The sequence below is a fragment of the Acipenser ruthenus genome, chromosome 1 (genome assembly GCF_902713425.1).
Source record: "Acipenser ruthenus chromosome 1, fAciRut3.2 maternal haplotype, whole genome shotgun sequence".
Classification (NCBI taxonomy): Eukaryota; Metazoa; Chordata; class Actinopteri; order Acipenseriformes; family Acipenseridae; genus Acipenser; species Acipenser ruthenus.
The window spans coordinates 30,912,012-30,931,724 of NC_081189.1; the positions used below are offsets into that span (position 1 = coordinate 30,912,012).

General features: G+C 36.0%; 2 protein-coding genes across 5 annotated transcripts in view; one reads left to right on the forward strand and one right to left on the reverse strand.

Annotated features, from left to right (window-relative positions):
* The first annotated feature begins 250 nt into the window (after positions 1-250).
* Positions 251-19,713, forward strand: part of LOC117420732 (intraflagellar transport protein 74 homolog) — a 33,198-nt gene continuing 13,735 nt past the window's right edge. The window contains exons 1-14 of one of the 4 annotated variants that reach the window (XM_034923837.2): positions 251-292; positions 1,346-1,480; positions 1,839-1,974; positions 2,074-2,122; positions 2,228-2,326; positions 2,525-2,585; positions 3,251-3,310; positions 3,758-3,819; positions 11,899-12,037; positions 12,420-12,482; positions 14,940-15,083; positions 16,009-16,049; positions 17,367-17,446; positions 19,153-19,206. In XM_034923837.2, the coding sequence (XP_034779728.1) occupies positions 266-292; positions 1,346-1,480; positions 1,839-1,974; positions 2,074-2,122; positions 2,228-2,326; positions 2,525-2,585; positions 3,251-3,310; positions 3,758-3,819; positions 11,899-12,037; positions 12,420-12,482; positions 14,940-15,083; positions 16,009-16,049; positions 17,367-17,446; positions 19,153-19,206 (1,150 nt within the window). In that variant the 5' untranslated portion in view covers positions 251-265. Of the gene's footprint in view, positions 392-418; positions 508-1,345; positions 1,481-1,838; positions 1,975-2,073; positions 2,123-2,227; positions 2,327-2,524; positions 2,586-3,250; positions 3,311-3,757; positions 3,820-11,898; positions 12,038-12,419; positions 12,483-14,939; positions 15,084-16,008; positions 16,050-17,366; positions 17,447-19,152; positions 19,207-19,713 lie in introns of those variants that run through there. The other 3 variants (XM_059023524.1, XM_059023540.1, XM_059023532.1) reach the window with 3 other exon arrangements.
* On the reverse strand, positions 3,663-8,840 carry LOC131737080 (leucine-rich repeat-containing protein 19-like). Its single transcript, XM_059023546.1, has 4 exons — positions 8,503-8,840; positions 7,432-7,945; positions 6,653-6,850; positions 3,663-4,895 (listed from the first exon to the last, which is right to left on the reverse strand). The coding sequence occupies exons 1-4, from the start codon at positions 8,578-8,580 to the stop codon at positions 4,639-4,641; spliced, it is 1,047 nt and encodes a 348-aa protein (XP_058879529.1). The 5' UTR covers positions 8,581-8,840; the 3' UTR covers positions 3,663-4,638.

Sequence of the window (19,713 nt, forward strand, 5' to 3'; positions counted from 1 at the left end):
TACACACTAAAAAAAAAAGATTTAGTCAATAATGTTGATATTTACATATTTGCTTGGGAAGATGAAACTGAATGACTAGATTACGTTATCTGTGGTCTACTTGTGCTTTAAAGACAAGGCAAGGAGTCTAAAAAGATTCCAAAAACTGAGCAAATGCATCCAATCACAGCAGCCCCTCAGTTGAAACCACACCCTCGCCACTCCAGAGGTCCTATCCGCTGATGGGAACGAGCCTCGACTTAAAGCTACACCATACAAGATTTGAATGGAACACCACAGAGTGCAGATCAGTGTGAGTAGAAAATTCAGTTATCGCGATAGCAGCTTTTGGTTGCTGGGTTACAAAGGAAGAGTCCGCAGTAAGAAAAGGCAACATCCACTGAGACGTAAGGTGGGCTAACAATGAGTTAAGGAAAATAATTTGAAAACGAATAATTAATTATTATTATGATAATTATTTGAGTCTAGTGTGTCTCCAAAATTGTCAATGTTTGTTTTTATTGCAAGGTAATTTGCTAAATATGTGTTAGGTAGCAGCTAGCTGTACGATAGTCACAAACTGTAACTTCGTACTCGAATGTTCTGTGGTCATATTTTCCAATATTGTTGTCTTAACTTTAGCTACACCGTGGTAAAAGTATTTGTTTAGATAACGTTTTGGGTACTAAATTAGTAAATGCAAAAAAAAAATTCTAGAGATATTGGGATATTTGCAGTAAAGTATGTATGTAGTGTCATGCAAATTAAAAACTCCTGTTATCGTTGACGATTCAATTGCTCACTAAATATAATCCAAACAACCCATGTTTCATAAGGCAGAAAAATAACGTACACTTGCAGACGTAGTCAAAGATTGGATTGGTTTATTCGGTTCATTAGAAAAACCTCGTGAGAGGTTAGTACATGTGTGACAAAGTAGACACCATTTTCCTGTCCATGCATCATATTATTGTTGAATGAAATGGGTATCTTTGGTACCACTTGTTTCTTTAGACCAAAATAAAAAATAATAAGAATAAAAAATCAAACAGAACTGCTTAAAACAGCTCCAATTCACAAAGGAAGGCTTTGGGATATGAATATTGTATGTCTGCGTTATTATTATATAGATTTGGTTTACAGAAAAAGGGAAAACAACTGAAAAAATAGCATAACTAGCTCCTAAAGGACCCCACTAGTATTTTTGTAATGTTAAATAAATGCTAACAAATGTGTGTAAAGTAAAGGTTGAGCATAGAGTATGTCCCTTTTTGTATTCTATTTTACTTCTCATTATGTTTTTGTCAGTCTATTTGTTTATTGACCATGACCCTGTACTCACAATTACTTTGTCTATCCAAAACAGTTTGAGTCAAAGATGGCAAGTCAAAGACCCCCATCAGGACGCCCCACAACGAAAGGTGGTGTGGTACAAGGTGTAGGAAGACCACCGCCTACTGCTATCAGACCCCCAGCAACAGCTGTTAGGGTTGGAACAGTGGTAAGATGCAGTTTATTAATATAGGGTCATTGTATTTAATTGGTCACAAATAATGCCTTATCTTGTTAATTTTCTTGTAATGCTTCATACTTAGCCTTACTATATAACGTTAGGTATCCTGTATGTACATTTTAACAATGAAAAACAAATCAATATTAGTCAATTTTAGTTTGGGAGAAAAAATGTAAATGAGAAGACTGCTGTTGATTTGTCTGATTGATTGATTAATTAATCAAATGATTGTGAGATTCATTTAAATATTACTACAAGGAATTTTGTACAGTACAGCTTACTTGGAGTTTGTGTTTTGCGATGGATCAAATATCTAAAGATGAACTGTATGTGTGAACTGTTCCAGATGCCTCCTGGGACAGGTCGTCCAGGCACTCGTGGAGGACCAATGGGAACGGCCGGGGTCCTCTCTGCTCAGATCAAAGTTGCAGACCGTCCCGTTACCCAGCAAGGACTGAGTGGCATGAAGACTGGCATGAAAGGTATTATCTCTCATCACATAAATAGTTAACTTTAAAGATGTATTGCACCATCTGGTTTTCAAAATGTAATGTAACTCGCTTTTTTTATTCTGATTTTAGGACCACAGAGACAAATCATGGACAAGTCTTATTTTCTTGGACTCCTTAGGTATGCCAGGCTTAAAGTGAATAGTTTCTTAAATGTTCATTTTTTAATCTGTACTTGTAACATTTACAGATGTAACAGGCTATAATATTTTGTACCCCTTAACAGGAGCAAGATAAATGAACTTACAACAGAGGTCAGCAAATTGCAAAAAGAAATAGACACATTCAATCAAGAGAATTCTGTCTATCTGTCCTATGAGAAGAGGTAAGTACAGAAACTGTTGGACCTTGTTCCAAGAGTGGTCTTTTATAATGATTCAGATAAGCCCCAGATTCTTGTAGATTTTTGGAAATGGCTGGTAACGTTATTAGACTATCCATAAAACACTCATTAGAAACATTAGAATGTGCAGTACCAGTAATAATACAATTTCAATTTGATCACCTTTTAATCTCATTTCAGAGCTGAAGCTTTGGCTATTGAAATAAAGGAAATGCAAGGACAACTGGCAGATTACAACATGGTATGTATTTGCTTTAGCACATAATTAGAGCTAAAAGTATATGGTTCTGGTTGTAGTGCCATATGTCTTGATTTATGAAGATCATTTGCTGTCTGGTGGTATGATGTCATCAACACATGGCACACCCCCAATTCAATTCAGTGTTCAAAAGAAGGCATACAAATTGTATGTTATTGGTTACCTGTGGTTTAACAAATTGTTTTATATGACTGTTTGAAATAGTAAATAAAATACATGTTTATTATTTATTTGTTTTGTTTCAGCACAAACTAAAATATCATTGCAAAAAGTGAACCCTACTTTATTGCTAAACTTTCTAAACTATATATATATAGAGAGCGAGAGAGAGATTTACAGTGGTGAAAAAGTTTAAAAGAGTGAGACTTGGCTGTCCTGGTAGCTTTTGGGAGATTTAATTGAACAGGGGCATAGCATTGGTTTGACAAAAGTTACTCTGGAAATGAGGGATGGATAAAATTTGCTTTGGCCATACACTATACCGCCTGTGTGTAAATTTAAGATATGCAGGATATTTAAAATCCAACTACTTATCTCTAGCATGGTCTTCTGCAAAGTCTCATTTCTTACCCAATCTAGTGGTATAGGAGTATAAGGATCAGTCTTGTCTTGTTTTTTCACTAATGTATTAATATGCACTTTTTCAGCTAGTAGACAAATTGAACACCAACACAGAAATGGAGGAAGTTATGAATGATGTTAATATGGTAAGTAAATCACGTAAATAAAAATGATAAAATAATAACTTGAAACTGTTAAATGATCTTAATTTTCCTTCCCTTTCCTTTGTTCATGCCAAGGGAAGTGTGTGTGTCTGTGTGTGTGTGTGTGTTAAATTGAACATGAAAGTGGGGTTTGCAAGGGGAAAGATGTAAAGGAATGTATGTATTTATTTTTCTTGTAGATATCATTTTGAAGCCTTTCATGCAATTAATGCACCTTTTTTCAAACACTGTACCAGCTTAAATCACATTTATAATGCTTTTTTGATGCAAGTGCATAGGCAAAGGCATACAAAAAATAAAATAATTGTAATAATACCAGGAAGAAACAGCTAACTTAATGTTTAGATTTTATTTGAGCAGGATACAAACAATAACAATTTAGAAAAAAAAAAATGAATTAAGTTTGTTCGACCAATTTTCTTTTTTCAGCTGAGAGCACAAAATGATAGAGAAGCCAAAAGCATGGATGTCATTTTTACAGAGAGACGTGAGTAAGTACTGAAGCACTATTACCTTGCATACTAAAAACAACACTGTCTGAATTTATGCAGTACATGATATCAGTAGAGTTAAAATTACACTGATTTCTAGATTGACATCTGGTATCTTTAGATTAATTGCATTAAAAAGACACATAGCATCCCCCATGAGATGTGTTATAAGTTTTCCTGCTTTTGCAGCCTCTTTAGACTTGGAAAGTAATAAAGACAGTAATTTAACCATGACAATTCTGGCAGAAAATGGCTGTCTAAAGACTTACAATTTAATATCTGTTTGTGAAAAAGAAATCCAAGGCAGGTACATGGCTTAAGTTTCTGTGCTTGTATATAAAGTTTATTATAACACCACCACATTTAATTTGTCATTGCACGAAATTGATGTTTCTACAATACATTAAATATTCAAAATACAAATAAATGAAATCTTGGAACTGCCAGAGTAAATATTAAATGAGTGTGTTATTAATTTTGATATTTAAAATGTACACATTTTATTATAAATAATCAAATTTAAGTATTTTGTGGTGCGTTGACTTACATAGCTTTCATTGTCTACGTGTTTAACAAGCCAGGTAACTACATACTATAATCTTTCTGCTGCTTTATGTATCTGTGCCACAGTATCTTTGTGCAGGGCTTTAAACAGGGATGTTATTCTAAAACACAGAGGCTAAGGTTGTACAATTATGTGATTCTCCAAGTTGCAGGCCATTTCTAGACTGGGCGTCAGGAACGAATAAAAACATTTACGTCTTTACTTATCAAGAACCTCACGTGTCTTTCCTGTTGCATGGGATTATCAAGTACCATTCAGTTCTCTCTGTTATCATTACATTCCACTGAATCAATATATCTGTCCTCAATAAACCCATCTTCATCGTCTGTGAATTTGCCCATGTTTTCTAAGGTATCTAGATCTTCTTCCTGTAGCTGCTGGTGCTGGTAGCTGAAAAACATCTTATACCATGTTGGACATTTCACAGCGCAGACAATGAGCGTGGCTGTGCTCAGGGCAGCCACTATCACTCCCAGTAGAAAATGCCAGCTGCTCCCAATAGGTTGGGAATCTTGGTTTGGAAAAACATAAAAAATATAAAAAAAATTAGATGGAAGAAGAAGAAACTTTGTAACTGATTACAAAACAAACTTTATTCATGACCAAAGGGAAGTTAGTTTTACTGAAAGCAGCTATAGAAACAACTGCCACAAACAGACTGTGAAAGCAAATGTCAACGTGAACTGTATGCCTTTCACCAGGGGTGCCATTTAGGTGGGGCGCAATTGGCCCCCTTGTACTTAATACTACGTGTTCATTTTTAGGAATGATACATATAGCTAAAATGTATAATTTGTTTTCCTGCTTCTGTCTTCTGCTTTTCCCATCCTGTGCCTACTAATCCCTCTATCCACCAACACAAGCTCTGGTTTATGAAACATTCCCTCAGGACAGTACCAATGTCAATTTAATTTGTTGATTGATTACCTATTTCTACTTCTACCTCTAGATTTACTTTTGTGCATGTTTGTGATGGAGCTGCGTCCCTTACATTAATAACTTGTATAGATCACTTATGGACTTTTGAACTGACTATATATGTACACACACACACACACACACCATGGTAAGTATAGGAATGTAAAGGTATTTATTTAATTATTTGAATTGTATTAAGATTATTAAATATTTGGATTTTAAAAGTTCACCCATACACCTGAGTTGGCCACGAGGTGGGGTTACCTGGATAGGTATAATTTGAGGCATTTCAGTTTGCTCATTTGGTTTTGGTTTCTGAGATGGGGAATAAGCTAGGGATAGTTATGGTGCTTCCTGTGAGTCTTCCTAAAGAAAGCATTGATACCTGTGTTCAGGCATTATTTTTTTCCCTTATTTTACCTGTAAATAGTTTGACGTTTTTGTTCCTGTAAATAGTCCTGCTTCATCGGTTTAATAAATTATTGTGTCTGAAACCGAATTCTCCTGCCTTAGCCTGCTTACCTGCATAACAACACGAAGACCACTCAAGTAACACCACAGTGTTAAAAAATTAGGATTGATGCAAGATACAGTACTATGTTAATCTTTCAAAGTAAGTGTCGGACATTCAGGAACTGGAAATCCTCTTTTGTCTCATTCATTTCTACAGCCATGTGCGGCATGTGCTTTCCCTCTTACCAGTCGCCACTGATATATTTTGTCAAAAATCACAATCCCATGTTTTCACACACATTATGTTTTCTGTTCTGTGTTAAATAGTTACAGTTCAACCTGTCCTGGTATAAGAGAGTCTTCTCACAGAGCTGCTTATTATTATTATTATTATTATTATTATTATATAAAAATTGAACATTGAACCTTTATATTAAGGTTTCTCCCCCTATTAAAATGGTGCCCCTTCCTTTCACCTTCTGAAATGTATTTGTTCAATTAACTCATGGTGTAATATTTTACAATACATAAGAAATTTGCAGTCTCATTTTAAAAAAGTAAAGTATTTTGAGGCAGGATAGATCCACTGTGATTTACTGACCTGTATTAGAATGTATCCATAACAGTGGGGTTAATAGCCCTGCTCTTCTTCAAAATATAAAAAATGATATTTCAATGTCCACACAGCACACAGGACCTTGGTTTAAAGAACTACACCTCCTGTAGCACAGCGCCCCTTAACATTATGCTGGGGTATTTGTTAAGCTGTAACTCGGAGGTTAGAGTGCCCCGTACTGAGCCACCAACATTGCATTAGTCATGGTCTACAGTCAAAATGTAAAAAAAAAAGTGTTTATGTGATTTTGTACACATGAATATTGATAGTTATCGCAATACCTTGTTCTTTTGTCTTGGTTTCATTGGTAACAGATGAGCTGTCTCTAGCGATGCTACCTTTTGATTGTATAGTTAAGAATTGCGGTGCTTTTGTTGTGGTAGACCCAGCAGAGCACTGAGTGCCATTGATCAGCACTGTCAGGATACACTGGCCTTTAAGTTCAGTTGGGCTTTCACATGTAGTTTTGTTGTAGTTTGCTAAAAAAATAAATAAATAAAAAAAAGAAAGACAACAATAATAGGATTAGGAACTGGATGACTTCCAGTTTAAACTTTAAAAGATGGCTAGATCTGAACGCATATTATATACTCAAGATATTGTAGCTATAGAGCTGTAGGACGGGAGAAGGCATTAGAGCAACATATGATACCTTTTGTGAGGATCATCTGAATATGTATTATTAATCCGATTATTCAGATCCTTTTAAAATATGTTTGGCAATTGGCAATTATTAGTGCCAATAGGTGGCAGTGTTGGGTATAATTTTATGCCTCTGTGTAACTACATTGGCCAAGCTTATGAACTAGGCATACTTTAACTCAGAAAAGGCCAGGTAAAGGCAGATTTAAAGAAAAAACAAAATATTGAAGCAACAGAACCAAAAACAAATCCATTATTACTTAATGCAGTAAGGGAAATGGAAAAAGGCAATTAAATGACATTCAATGGTACTATCTACTTTGTAATAAGGTCAAAACAAAAACTGAAAAAATACAAAAATAACAATAACTAGAACAGATCTGCTCAGAATAGGCCAAAGTGAAAAACAGACTCTTACCTAGTGTTACATTTGTGTCCTTAACCCTTTTTTGCAGTGACAGTAGTTTACAGGTACAGTTCCAGGGATTGTCCTGTAAGTTTATGCTTGTAAGACGAAAGAGGTTTAATGTTCCTTCTTTAAGGGTTCGGAGTTTGTTCCCACGCAGTGTCAAATTCTTTAGGCTGGATAAGTTTGCAAAAACCTCTGGATGTAAGTAGTTTATTTGGTTGTGGCAGAGGTCAAGGTCTTGCAAGCTGCCCAGGCCTTCGAAAGCTTTTGGCTCAATTCTGCTAATGATATTGTTTGCAATATTAAGTACTTTCAGTTTGGAGAGTTTATGAAACATGTGCCCAGGTAAATCTGAGATGTTGTTGTGGTTAAGATAGAGTTCAGACAAATTGGTATATTTATTAAGAACACCAGTGCTGTTGGGATATATATCAATTTTGTTGTAGCTCAAAATTAGCTTTGTAGTATTAAGGGGTAAATCAAGCGGGATAGCGGTGAGATTCCTGTTACTGTAGTCACATATCTGAAAAAAAAAAAAAAAAAAACATAAATAGAACAGTGGAGTAACAAATCCATTATATATAGTTTGTGCAAAGAGCCTAAACAGCTTTTCTGTACCACAATTTAATGGATAGTTGACAAAATGCCCTTCTTGTAAAATAATTATTGGGTGATTGTCTACAGCTCTTTTCAATAGCATTGTACTTGAACAAAGATTGTCCTGTTCTATCAGACACTATTACACAAAATAACAAAACTGTGATTTGTGGAGGACATGTTTAAATTGATTTGTCTACTCTTGTCATTGATTTTATAATGTAATTTCTTGCTGCCTTGTCCTGCCAGGACCCCCATGTAAATGTGATGTATATCTCAAGGGTTCTAGCCTGGTTAAATAAATACATTAGGTAATTTGGTAAAATTTCAGTTCAATGTTTTTCTTTTTTCAATAGAACTAAAGTTAAAGCCAGGCTAGAAAAGAGCTTAATAGGTTTCCAGAGATTTCATTTCATGCCAGCCATGGGCCAGAAAATGACTTATTTGCACTTACAGTATATTTTAATGATGGCACTGACTTACGTCATCATTTGCAAATCCAGAAGCCAGAAAAAAGGATGCCGTCCATACTAGCAGTAGGTAGCAAGCAGCCATCATCATTAGATTTGCTAATAAAAACACATTGGATTTAGGTGTAGAAATGATTTGTTTATTTTGGTTGGCATGTATCAAGTATAACTAACAGGGAATGGTGTTGCTTCAGAGTCATTTTCCTGTTCTTGCTGATCTCCAGGCAGGCCTGTACAAGCTTCTACCAGACATGAGAAATTTCTAATCATCCACATAGCCATACACCTATTATCTGGGAATGCAGGAATGAAACACCAAATGCTATTGTTTTTGTAAGAACATAGAACAGTTTTAGTTTAAAAATAAACAAGCTTGTTAATAACTGACCAAATTCCTTAAAAAAATAAACCCAGGTACAGTAAAGGATTAATTGATTTGTCAACAAAGTCAATGGGCAGAACATACATGTTTGTGAAACCAAAAACCCTGTGGTTTTTAAACGAAACAACAATAATAATAATAATAATAATAATAATAATAGTAGTAGTAGTAGTAGTAATAATAATATACAATTATATTTGACGCTCCTTAAAACCGTATGTGGATTAAATAAAATTGTTTTGTTTTGTTTTATTCCAGTTGTTAGTACTTGCATTCAGAGCAATTATTCTAATTTTAATACAAATGTATGACTGCACTTTAGAATCTTGGTTCAGTCGTAGGTAATTCGTAATAAGTTATTTGGATATGGATTCTAAAACAAGATAACTCCTGTTTAGGCTGGCTAGAGGCTTTATGAGATGAATAATTATATTAGGCTTTTATCCTGAACCTGCACCTTTTTAAGATTTTCAAGAAACATGAAATGAAAGTTCTGCGTTGATTGTAAGTCATAAACACATTGTATCTTGTATTGTTTCATGTACAGTTTTTAATTTTGAGTTTAAAGCTTGTGTGAGTATTATTTTTTAAAATAAATAACTCCTACCTGAGAACAAATAGATATGAGAAATGTAGTTGCTGCTTTGCTTCTCCCTTGATTGTAAAACTTCACTTTTGCAGTGTTCCTCACATAGACCTTTGTTCTGAGTCATAAAAGTCTTCGATTTCATTTTAGCTAAAGATTGACTACAGTTTTGCTATTTGTTAAGCCTGTACCTGTGCAGCCATTACAGATACGTTTAAGTACTGCTTCCTCATGACAAAGTATACATTTTATTAGTAGATCTGTGCTATAATCATAAAACACACATTTCTAAAATCTAGAAAAGTACAGTATGATGGTATCATAATTATAAAAAAAGAATGTTCCATTCTGGGTGCCACAAGTCGTTGTAAACATATCCGTTGTCTGGAGGTATATGTAGATCTGTATGTCACATTTACATGTTTTACATATATCTTATCTAATAAAACTTAACGACATTAGACTTGAGGTTTCTGTTGATCTGTCTGTCCACATTTATCTTTATTTACTTCTCCCCTGAAAAGGGACTTTTGTGGTCTCGAAAGCAAGCGTGTGTGTGTGTGTATAGTTATTAAAGTTTTTTTGGCATGGAACTGTCCATCTGACTTTCTGCAACATAAAATTTCCCAGAGGAGTCGCGTATTTATTTACGTCGTCGAGTGGATTTATTTGAATTTCAGGAAGTTAGAAAACACTGAAAGCTAAGTTTTTGTGATGATGTTAGTGTTTGCAGCATCTTTGTTTTATAGTATATCTAGTAATTTGTTGTGTGAAGACAGAAAGGACGCTCAGTGTGATAACATAATTTGAGGGAGTTTGTGAAAAAACGTAACCGTAAACAGCGTCACGAGGGCAATATTTTTGGTCTGCTGGTACTTTTTTTTCGCAGCTAAATCTCGTAGCCATTTCAGCAGCAGAAGCTGTTTGTGTAATACACCACACGTAATTTATCACGTGATTACAGGTGCATTCAGTTGATTAGACAGTACGGTTGATCAAAAATTGGATAATTGACTCTAGTGTGTGTGTGTGTGTGTGTGTGTGTAGGGTGCGATTTGACAGGGAGATTTCCCTGGCTCTGCACTTTCAGTTGTCATCCCCCCCTCCACAGATTTTGAATCAACAATGATTTCTTCTGGAAATTTTAAACATTTAAAATGATAAATGTATGCTGCATCATTTTTACACAAACTGACTTCAAATCTTGGTCTTAGCACTTCAGACCGTAATAGCATATTGTAACATGATTTAAAAAAAAAAAAAAAAAAAGGAATAGAATTTAGTTTCACTGGAGCCGGATCATAAAGTTTGGCTGTATAAAGTGGATTAGGCTCGGATTCCACTTACCCATCATTGTCATCCAAAAGTAGTGCTGTATGCACCGTAGCAAGGCAAACTGACCAATGAAAATTAACTACGTCAATGTCATTCAGTTGCTGTATTTCAAACTGTTATTTTTTATTATCATCGGAAGAGCATATTATACTAAAGAAAAAAGAAATGAAGACAGGACACTAAAAATCCACAGTAGCTTTTTTTAAACAGCCCCAGAGCCAAAGACTGGAACTTTTACCCGCTGAGCAGAGTGGAAAAAAGGTCGATTAATGCAATTAACTCCTGCAGATTAAGCTGTTAAACAGTCAACAGTCCCTATGTGGTCAGGACAGTCCCGATTTCCTAGCAAATGTCCCGCGTCCTGATGCATAGGAAGAAAGTTCCCGATATTTACCCATAGAAAAAAATGCATTTATTCTGCACAGTAGTTAGTGAAAACCTCACACTGTGCTCGTGCTCTTCGTGCAGCTAACAAATTGCTGATCACTAACTTATACAAAGGTAAGAACACTTCATTATGTCTATTTTTACTGTCATGATGGTCGTATGGTGTTTAGTTGGGGGATACGTCTATTATATGATAATATATGTGATCATTCCCACTGAACAGTTTTCAAATGTTGGCAAGTATGACCGTATCCATAAAAAATAACTGCATTTATCCTGAATGATGGCAGATTTGGCAAATGTGTGATTCCTAAAGATTTTTTAGCAGTTCGGTATAATAAATAAGTAACTTAGTGATTCTCTCAACTGTTTAAATTGTGTGCTACAGATTGATCAAGGCTTGCAATGATGTTTTGTTGTTTGTCTATTTTATCCCCTCCACTGGAAATTTGACAAATCGCACCCCATGTGTATATAATATAATATAATTTTTTTTTTTTACATATTTTCACTGCTAGTTGTAAAAGATCCTAATAAAAACTGTATTAAAACAACAAAAACAAATGTATTTACAAAAACATTCTAGATCTGTATGTGACACTGCCTGTCATATTCCAGAGTATGGGACACTGCCATGCTTGTCACTGAGATAGACAAGCTTGATGGAATCACAAAACTTGAATTATGTTACCTTACTCTCTTTGGTTCTTTGATTTCAGAAAGGAAGAGATGATCCGAGCCATAGAAGAGGAAATTGAACGGGAGAAACAAACAGCAGACAGCATTATAAAAAAAATGTCTCCTGAGAAACAGGCTAAATATGCTCATATGAAGACCAACAACGAACAGCTACTGCAGGTCTGATATTATTATTGTTATTATTATTAAAAATATGTATAGACTTATTAACATGAACAACTTTATAAAGGCCCCCCCTTTTCATTGTGATGAAAATGTTTGGTTCTTTGCCTGTGTGTTTTTTTTTTTTTTTTTTTTTTTAAACATTAATTCAGATTTACAGGTTTTTCAAGGACACACTATAGATTATAAAAAAAATACTGCGGCTTCCTGGCACATAAAAAATTGGGCTTTGTGGTAGCATAACATGCCATGTTCTTGGAAATTAATTGAAAAAATTAATAGTGTAAATACAATATAACAATGATTTGACTAACCCAGATTCATTCTCTGTTTTAATTTAATCATGTTGCTTTAATTACATACAATATTTATTTTACAGGTGATGGATTCTCTTCAGCAGGAGCTTGATACACTCAACGCAAGGAAGGAAACTTTGGAGGCTGTGAGTTTAATGTATTTATTGAATGCTTCCTTAAATCTCTAAATGCTTCCTTAACCCTGGGGGGGGGGAGGGGGGGGGGAGAATCTTTGTACTGGAACATTTTTGTGGTGCAAAGGGCTTGAACCTTCCAGAAATATTTATTTCATAGTATTTTTCAGTGTTTAAAACAGCTATGCATCTGTCTTAAATTACCCATTACACAGGGTTTACTGGGTTTAAGGTAGGGTTTACTGGGTTTACGATAGACAGTAAGCTAGTCACATGTTGTCAAACCAATCAGCAGTATGACTTCATAATGTTAATTATCAACCAGAGGGTAAAACAAATTAAACTAAGTTGTAATGTAATTAAAAAGTTACACCTTGACATAGTATTTTTTTATCCCCTTCTGGGGATGGACCTATTTAAACACAAACATTTTTAATACGTCAATACTAATATTGCCTTTTCTCTATTTTTTTTAATACACAGTTGCATTGTAAACATAGTCTTATAACTTATAACTTATTAACCTCACGTGGTATGGGGCTGTTGGGAAACAGCATGTAGAGATTGCCCCCTGTAACGTTATTACTATATGTTTGTGCGGTAATGCACAGATTTGCATCATCTGTTCACCTTTCTAAATTTGGTGCGATTTTCCCCTGACAGTGTGGTATTTCTGCATGCGGTGCTCTTGCGGGTGTGTCTAAGGTAGCATTGCATATCCAATGATAACCCAGTATTAAAGTCTGCAAATGCGGTGTAATAATATGGTAATAAAGAAATCAACACGCTATTGCAGAAATAAAGCTCTTCAGTGTGCATAGTCTGAGACAAATGTTTGTAATGTTTTAATGTTTGATTGAAACATATTTAATATTTAAACCAGTTTTCATTCAATGTACATTCAATGATTTTCCTGTCACATTATTAGATAAGGAATGAAAATAGTGTCATGTTCATAAAGACTCACATACATAAATGAGGAGAAAACACGAAACTTTCTGCTTATAGTTTATCTGGAGAGTGCGAGATCCGAGTAGAGCAATATTTCTGAATTGTCTCGGTTTGTTGTTGTTGAAAGATGCTGTCTGAGCTCCAGTCGAGCTGACAGGCTGGTTGCTTTTGTCTGTGAAAGGCATTGATTGGCTGGTTGTGGTGGATAATTAAATACATTTGGACCATTTGGAGTCTTTGTTTAGTATTTGCTGTCCAGTAGTTGTGAACTGATCTTTGAATACAGCAAGTCAACATGAAAAAGCTGGCACTTGCACGTATTCATTTTAAGTTCAATTCACAGTTGATGCTGCAACTTTCCAGCAAGTATCTAGTGCTTACTAGAGGCCCGCTATAGCTGGACATAAACAGGTAGACTCCCAATCTGTATATCTACCACAGGTGTTTGCTTCAGCTTTATATCCACACCCACCACCAAAAAAGGAAACATTTTATATTCCAAAAAATTGCAGTGTTGTAACAGCCATTCAGAAATATATTGAATATTGTGACCCGAGAAAATCTTGTACTGTACCAACTGCACTGAAAATGCATTTCCCTAGTCATTTGGATGAACTCAGTTAATTAACTCACTATACTATAGTACCATCATTTTGAATCAACATAACTTAAAGAATAACAAACCATTTGGTGTTCTGAAATTCTTCCTCTTTGTCGTGTCTCCAGGCTAACCTTCTATATGGTCTTCTCCCAGTATTCTGCACAGGCCACCAGTGCTGGTGTTGGTATTGCCGTATCTTGTGGAGTGCATTGTGGTGCTGCAGGGCATCCCAGGAGATGATCCATGGTTTTCCTTCTCCTGACATACACAAAGGTTGTTGTGTAGAGTCCCAATGATTTCATGAGAAAGTTGCATCTGCCGAAACCCACTTGCAGTCTGTTCAGGCTCTGCCATGTGTGCCATTTGTAATTGAGGCTAGATGCCAACTCTGCACTGGGGATAATTCCTCGCCGGCTCCATTCAACAGCTTTGTCACTCAATTTCTCCCATTCTTTTTGCCAGAGGGTGATTCTGGTAGATTCCGATGATATGGTCAGTGGTACAGTGGAGGACAGAAAGCTGTTTCTCGATGGGAGACAAGGGTGTGCCGGCTGATGTCCATATAGTGGGTGGCGGTCGTCCATCCATCAAGTGCGAAATTAAAATAAATAAATAAATAAATAGATGTTTTCCGCAAATCACAATGTTGGGGTCATATTTGTTGACTGTGTCAAGCTAAAATACTTTATAAAGGGGACTGACTGTGTGAAATCCTCTTTTTCCTGGCAAATGCTCCCAAATAAAAGTTGAGACTTGTATTTCATAGGTGAGTTTCTGATGTGATGAACAATAATAATTGCTGGTACTACACTGTTCTGAAATGTATGTTGTAAACAAAGTTTGAAGTTAATCCAATGCAATGAAAAGTCAGACTAACCTGAAACCCCTTGTTTAAGCACAACTGTTTTGTCCTTCAGGAGATAGCCCACTCTCAGGTGAAGCAAGAGGCAGTCCTGCTGCATGAAAAGCTACATGAGCTTGAGTTGCGACGAGACCAGATGATTGCTGAGGATAAAGCCATGGGATCCCCCCAGGAAGAGAGAGAGAGACTGTTGAAGCAGGTGAGAAACACTGATTACCTCTTTTTAGGGTTATCTAGGTAACCATTTACTAGCCTATATAAATATATAACTTAACCTCTTTCCTCTCAGCTTTTGATTATACAGAATATGTTCCCTGTAATGTTTACCTTTAACTGAGCTGTATCCTGCGTTGTCCATAACTTGGCAAAATATATATTTTTTTGCATAATCCCAATTGTATTGATTTTTTTATTCACCCTTACATAAATATCTTGGGTGAGCGTTCGCCAGGAGAAGGAACATTTCTCTTATAAACATAACAGTGTATACAGATCGTGTTCCCTCTTGTTTTGTGATCCTACAATACACCAATCATTTCAATAAGAGCATCAGCGTTGTTGTAGGAGGGAGCATGGTCTGAATACACTATGGGCCTGATGTTCACAACAGATGCGAGTTTCACGAGGGCAGTTGCAGGGATTTTTCCCCTCAATTCAGCCTTGACTAAAAGTTGTGCATGCAAGTGAAATTTAAAACAGGAGTTGTGGGAGAAAAATAAACACTTTCTCATTCTGTTAATCACAAGTATGTTTTCCTCTGTAGGAGGAGTTCTGAATAATTATGCAAGTCCACCAACAAGTGTGAAATAAAAAAAATAAAGAAAATGTTTTCCGCAAATCACAATGTTGGAGTTATATTGAATGTGCCAAGCTAAAATACTTTATAAAGGGGATTGACTGTGTGAAATTTTATTTTTCCTGGCAAACATGTAAAAGTTGAGACATGTATTCCATAGGTGAGTGTTGTTCTAATGTGATGAACAATAATAATTGTTGGTAATACAATACAGTGCTGGATGGTCTATCAATATGTGAGTTTCATCTCAGCCCTGTCAAATCAAGCAATATCTCCATGATTAGACTGTTTTGCCAAGTACCCCAGTTGTCTTTCTTTTTCCCTCTAGGTTAAAGAAGATAACCAGGAAATAGCTGGCATGGAGAGACAGTAAGTGGCATTTTTCTAAACTACAGTTCTCTGTAGTAACATTGATTTTAAAGGGCTCCAGACTATTATTTCCCCCTCCGCTCCCCCGCCTCCAGAGCATGCTCCCTCCACCCTTGCCCCTCAGCGGTGGAGCAACCTACCCATGGATGTCAGAACTGCTCAGTCCCAGACCACCTTCAGGCGCCTCCTCAAGACACACCTGTTCAGACAGCATCTGTAAACATCACAACTCTCGACTATTATTTGTTTATTTAGCAGGCGCCTTTATCCAAGGCGACTTACAGAGACTAGGGTGTGTGAACTATGCATCAGCTGCAGAGTCACTTACAATTACGTCTCACCCGAAAGACGGAGCACAAGGAGGTCAAGTGACTTGCTCAGGGTCACACAATGAGTCGGTGGCTGAGCTGGGATTTGAACCGGGGACCTCCTGGTTATAAGCCCTTTTCTTTAACCACTGGACCACACAGCCTCCTTACTATACTGAACTATATGGCACCCAATTGTACCAGTACTTGCATCATCTTGTACTTGTGCTTAACTGTACCACACTTTGCTATATTCTACTACTGCTCACAATCATAATTATACTTTCTGTATCTTGTACTTGATTTTACTCTTAAAGGTAACCATATTCATGTTTTTTGTAATTGCTCTTATTTGAAATCATTCTTATCCATTTATGGTGCTTACTACTTGCTCTTAACGAAATATACTGTTATAACCAAATATTTTTAAGTTTAACTGCTCTTAGTTGGAATCGCTCTCCAACATAATTATTTACTTGAATTTTTATTTTCTTGCATTTTAATTTGCTCTTACTACTGATTTGATTGTATTCTAGAACTGCTATTTTCTGTAATGTGATACTTTGTAACAACTGTAAGTCGCCCTGGATAAGGGTGTCTGCTAAGAAATTAATAATAATAATAATAATAATAATAATAATAATAATAGTAGTAGTAGAAATAATACAGATGATGACATTATTATTCCATTCATCCTAACTTTTGTGCACTTCCAGTCACCATGCAGGTGCATTTTTGAAGGAAACCAATTGTATAGCAAACATGTAGTTTCATTTTAAAACACAATTTCTGGTACTGTACAAGATTACAAATAGTTACATGCAGTAATTTTATGCTGTCTGTTACACTTGCACCTCCTTCTTCATTTTACCTGGAGTGTGAAATTCTGTCCACCCTTCAGTGCCTTTTTTTCTGTTATTCACAAGCAATGCAGATTTTTAAACATCTTAGCCAATGACTTGTATTTTCAGCATGGGCTAATATAACCACATCGTTTTACTTATTTCAGGTTGACAGAAATACGAGAGAAAGTTAGTCAAGTAAATGTGGAAATGCGGCACATAGACAATGATATGGAGGAACAGCAAGGTAAGCTGTCATTACCTGTCTTGATTAGATTTTATCTTGAACCTTTAGATGTTGGCTTGGAAAGTAGCAAACATTTTCCTGTGAAGGAAGGTTAAAGGTTGATTTCCAGCTAAGGGGAAACCTGTAAACCCTGATTCTCCAACACAGGTGTGGGGTGTAGGAGTGCTTTGTTGTTGAATGCCCTGCCTTTGAATTGGATATAATTGCAAACTCTGTCTGCTTTCTGGAAATCACCCAAAGATTAACTGAACATATGGGTAATTGAGCATATGATGAGGGATGAAAATATGTGTACAATACTGACAATGTTATGTAACATAGATGCATTTAAATTTATAATAAGTTATTCAAAGGATTGGTTGCCTTAAGATAGTTATCCATTTTACTGTTGTTCAGCGTCGCTTAGATATTGTTAGACTTAGCTTTGGCCTTGTACAATGCTGACAAACCAATACAAATTTGTGATATGCAAAACAAACTATTTGGTACTTAATGTCAGGCTCAGCATTTTCTGCCATACTGTTTCCCTGTCCTGTTTTATTTCTCCTTGCTTTCCACTTCAACTTCCATTCATTAATTTTCATACAACTTTAGAAGGTAAGAACAAGTAACATACAGTAATGAAATAAACTTACCAGTGTATTTAGATATAGTTGAAGCTATCTGTGCAAATACTTGCTGTTCCTGTAAAATACATATATAAGTGTTCCATGGCTACCTCTAATGTTTAGTGGTTCCCTTTCAAGTATGAAATGTAACCATTACCTCTTGTCTTTTAATCCTTTGATACCGTCTAACCTGAATAGATATTCCAAAGCTGCACGTAGTGCCAGTGACACAGTGTCTAAACAGAGGCTATCAAGATGGATCACAGATATGGTTCAGACTGCATATGAACGAGCCAACTTGCCCTCTCCAGAGACGCTCACTGCCCATTCAACCAGGGGCATGGCAACTTCGTGGGCTTTATTCCAGGGCGCAACAGTCAACATTTGTTATGCAGCGATGTGGGCTAAGCCCCACACTTTTACGCGTTTCTATCTGCTGAATGTTGTCGATCCACAAAACCCTGGGTTTGGAACAAGAGTGGTAAAGGTGGCCTCGAGCTTGACCCTTACAGCATAAAATTGGAGGGCAAGCTCCCCCTCAATGTTTTTACTCTTGTTACTTGTACTGGGTTCCTCATGGTAAGGCGCAAGGTGGCCTTTCCCGTGCCTTGTAGCTTTTAATTGGTCTGCAAATTCCTTGCAACAGCTTTGGTTTGTCTACCCATGAGGTAATGGTTATATTTTGTACTTGAAAAGGAACGTTAGATTATTATCATAACCCTGGTTCCCTGAAATGGAAATGTAACCATTAACCTTCAAGGTCGCTGCGTCTTATTGCAGCAGTCTTGAGGGAAAAATTGGGGCACAACTGTGTCACTGGCACTATGTGCAGCTTTGGAATATCTATTCAGCTTAGATGGTATCAAAGGATTAGTACCCACGAGGTAATGGTTACATTTCTATTTCAGGGAACCAGGGTTATGATAATAACCTAGAGTTTTCTCTTTTGTTTGTCTCATACAAAACAATAAAAAAATATGATAGTTATATTTATTGAACTGTACATTAACGTTTAATACATTTCCATTTGACAATAATGCGTATAATTGTATAATAATGTAGTTTATATTTCTATGTGAATTGTTTCTGTATTTGCAGGGGGAATAAATCAGAAGTACAAAGAGCTCCAGCGAAAAGACGAGGGGATGGAGAGTAAGTGAAACTTTCAGTTTATACTGCTAGTTTTGCAAATAAGTATTGAAATTTTAAAAAGTAAAAAGTGTATCTAAAAATATCTCCAATCCTATTTCTAGCATTGGTGGTTGGTTGGTTGGTTGGTTGGTTGGTTGGTTGGTGGTGGCACATTTTATAGCAAATATATGGTATTGCCACAACTATTACAACTAATCAGTTGACTACTGTACCTTAATAACGAGGTCCCCCTTTTTGAAACCTTGTAAGCACTTCTTCACAGACACTAAAACCAGGGAACAAAGTTAGGCCCAGTTGTGTACCATTTAAATTATTTCCCATCTTCCCGTCTTCATAGCTGATTTTCTTTTTTTCTTTTAACGTGACACTTTTTGTAGATAACACATAATTTATACGACTAACTTGTCTGTTTTTGTATATATGAAATGTTTTTCTAAGTTTTCCTGAAAGGCAGACCGCTAATAAAACACAAATGAGTATACTGTTGACTGCAGCACATTTTAATAA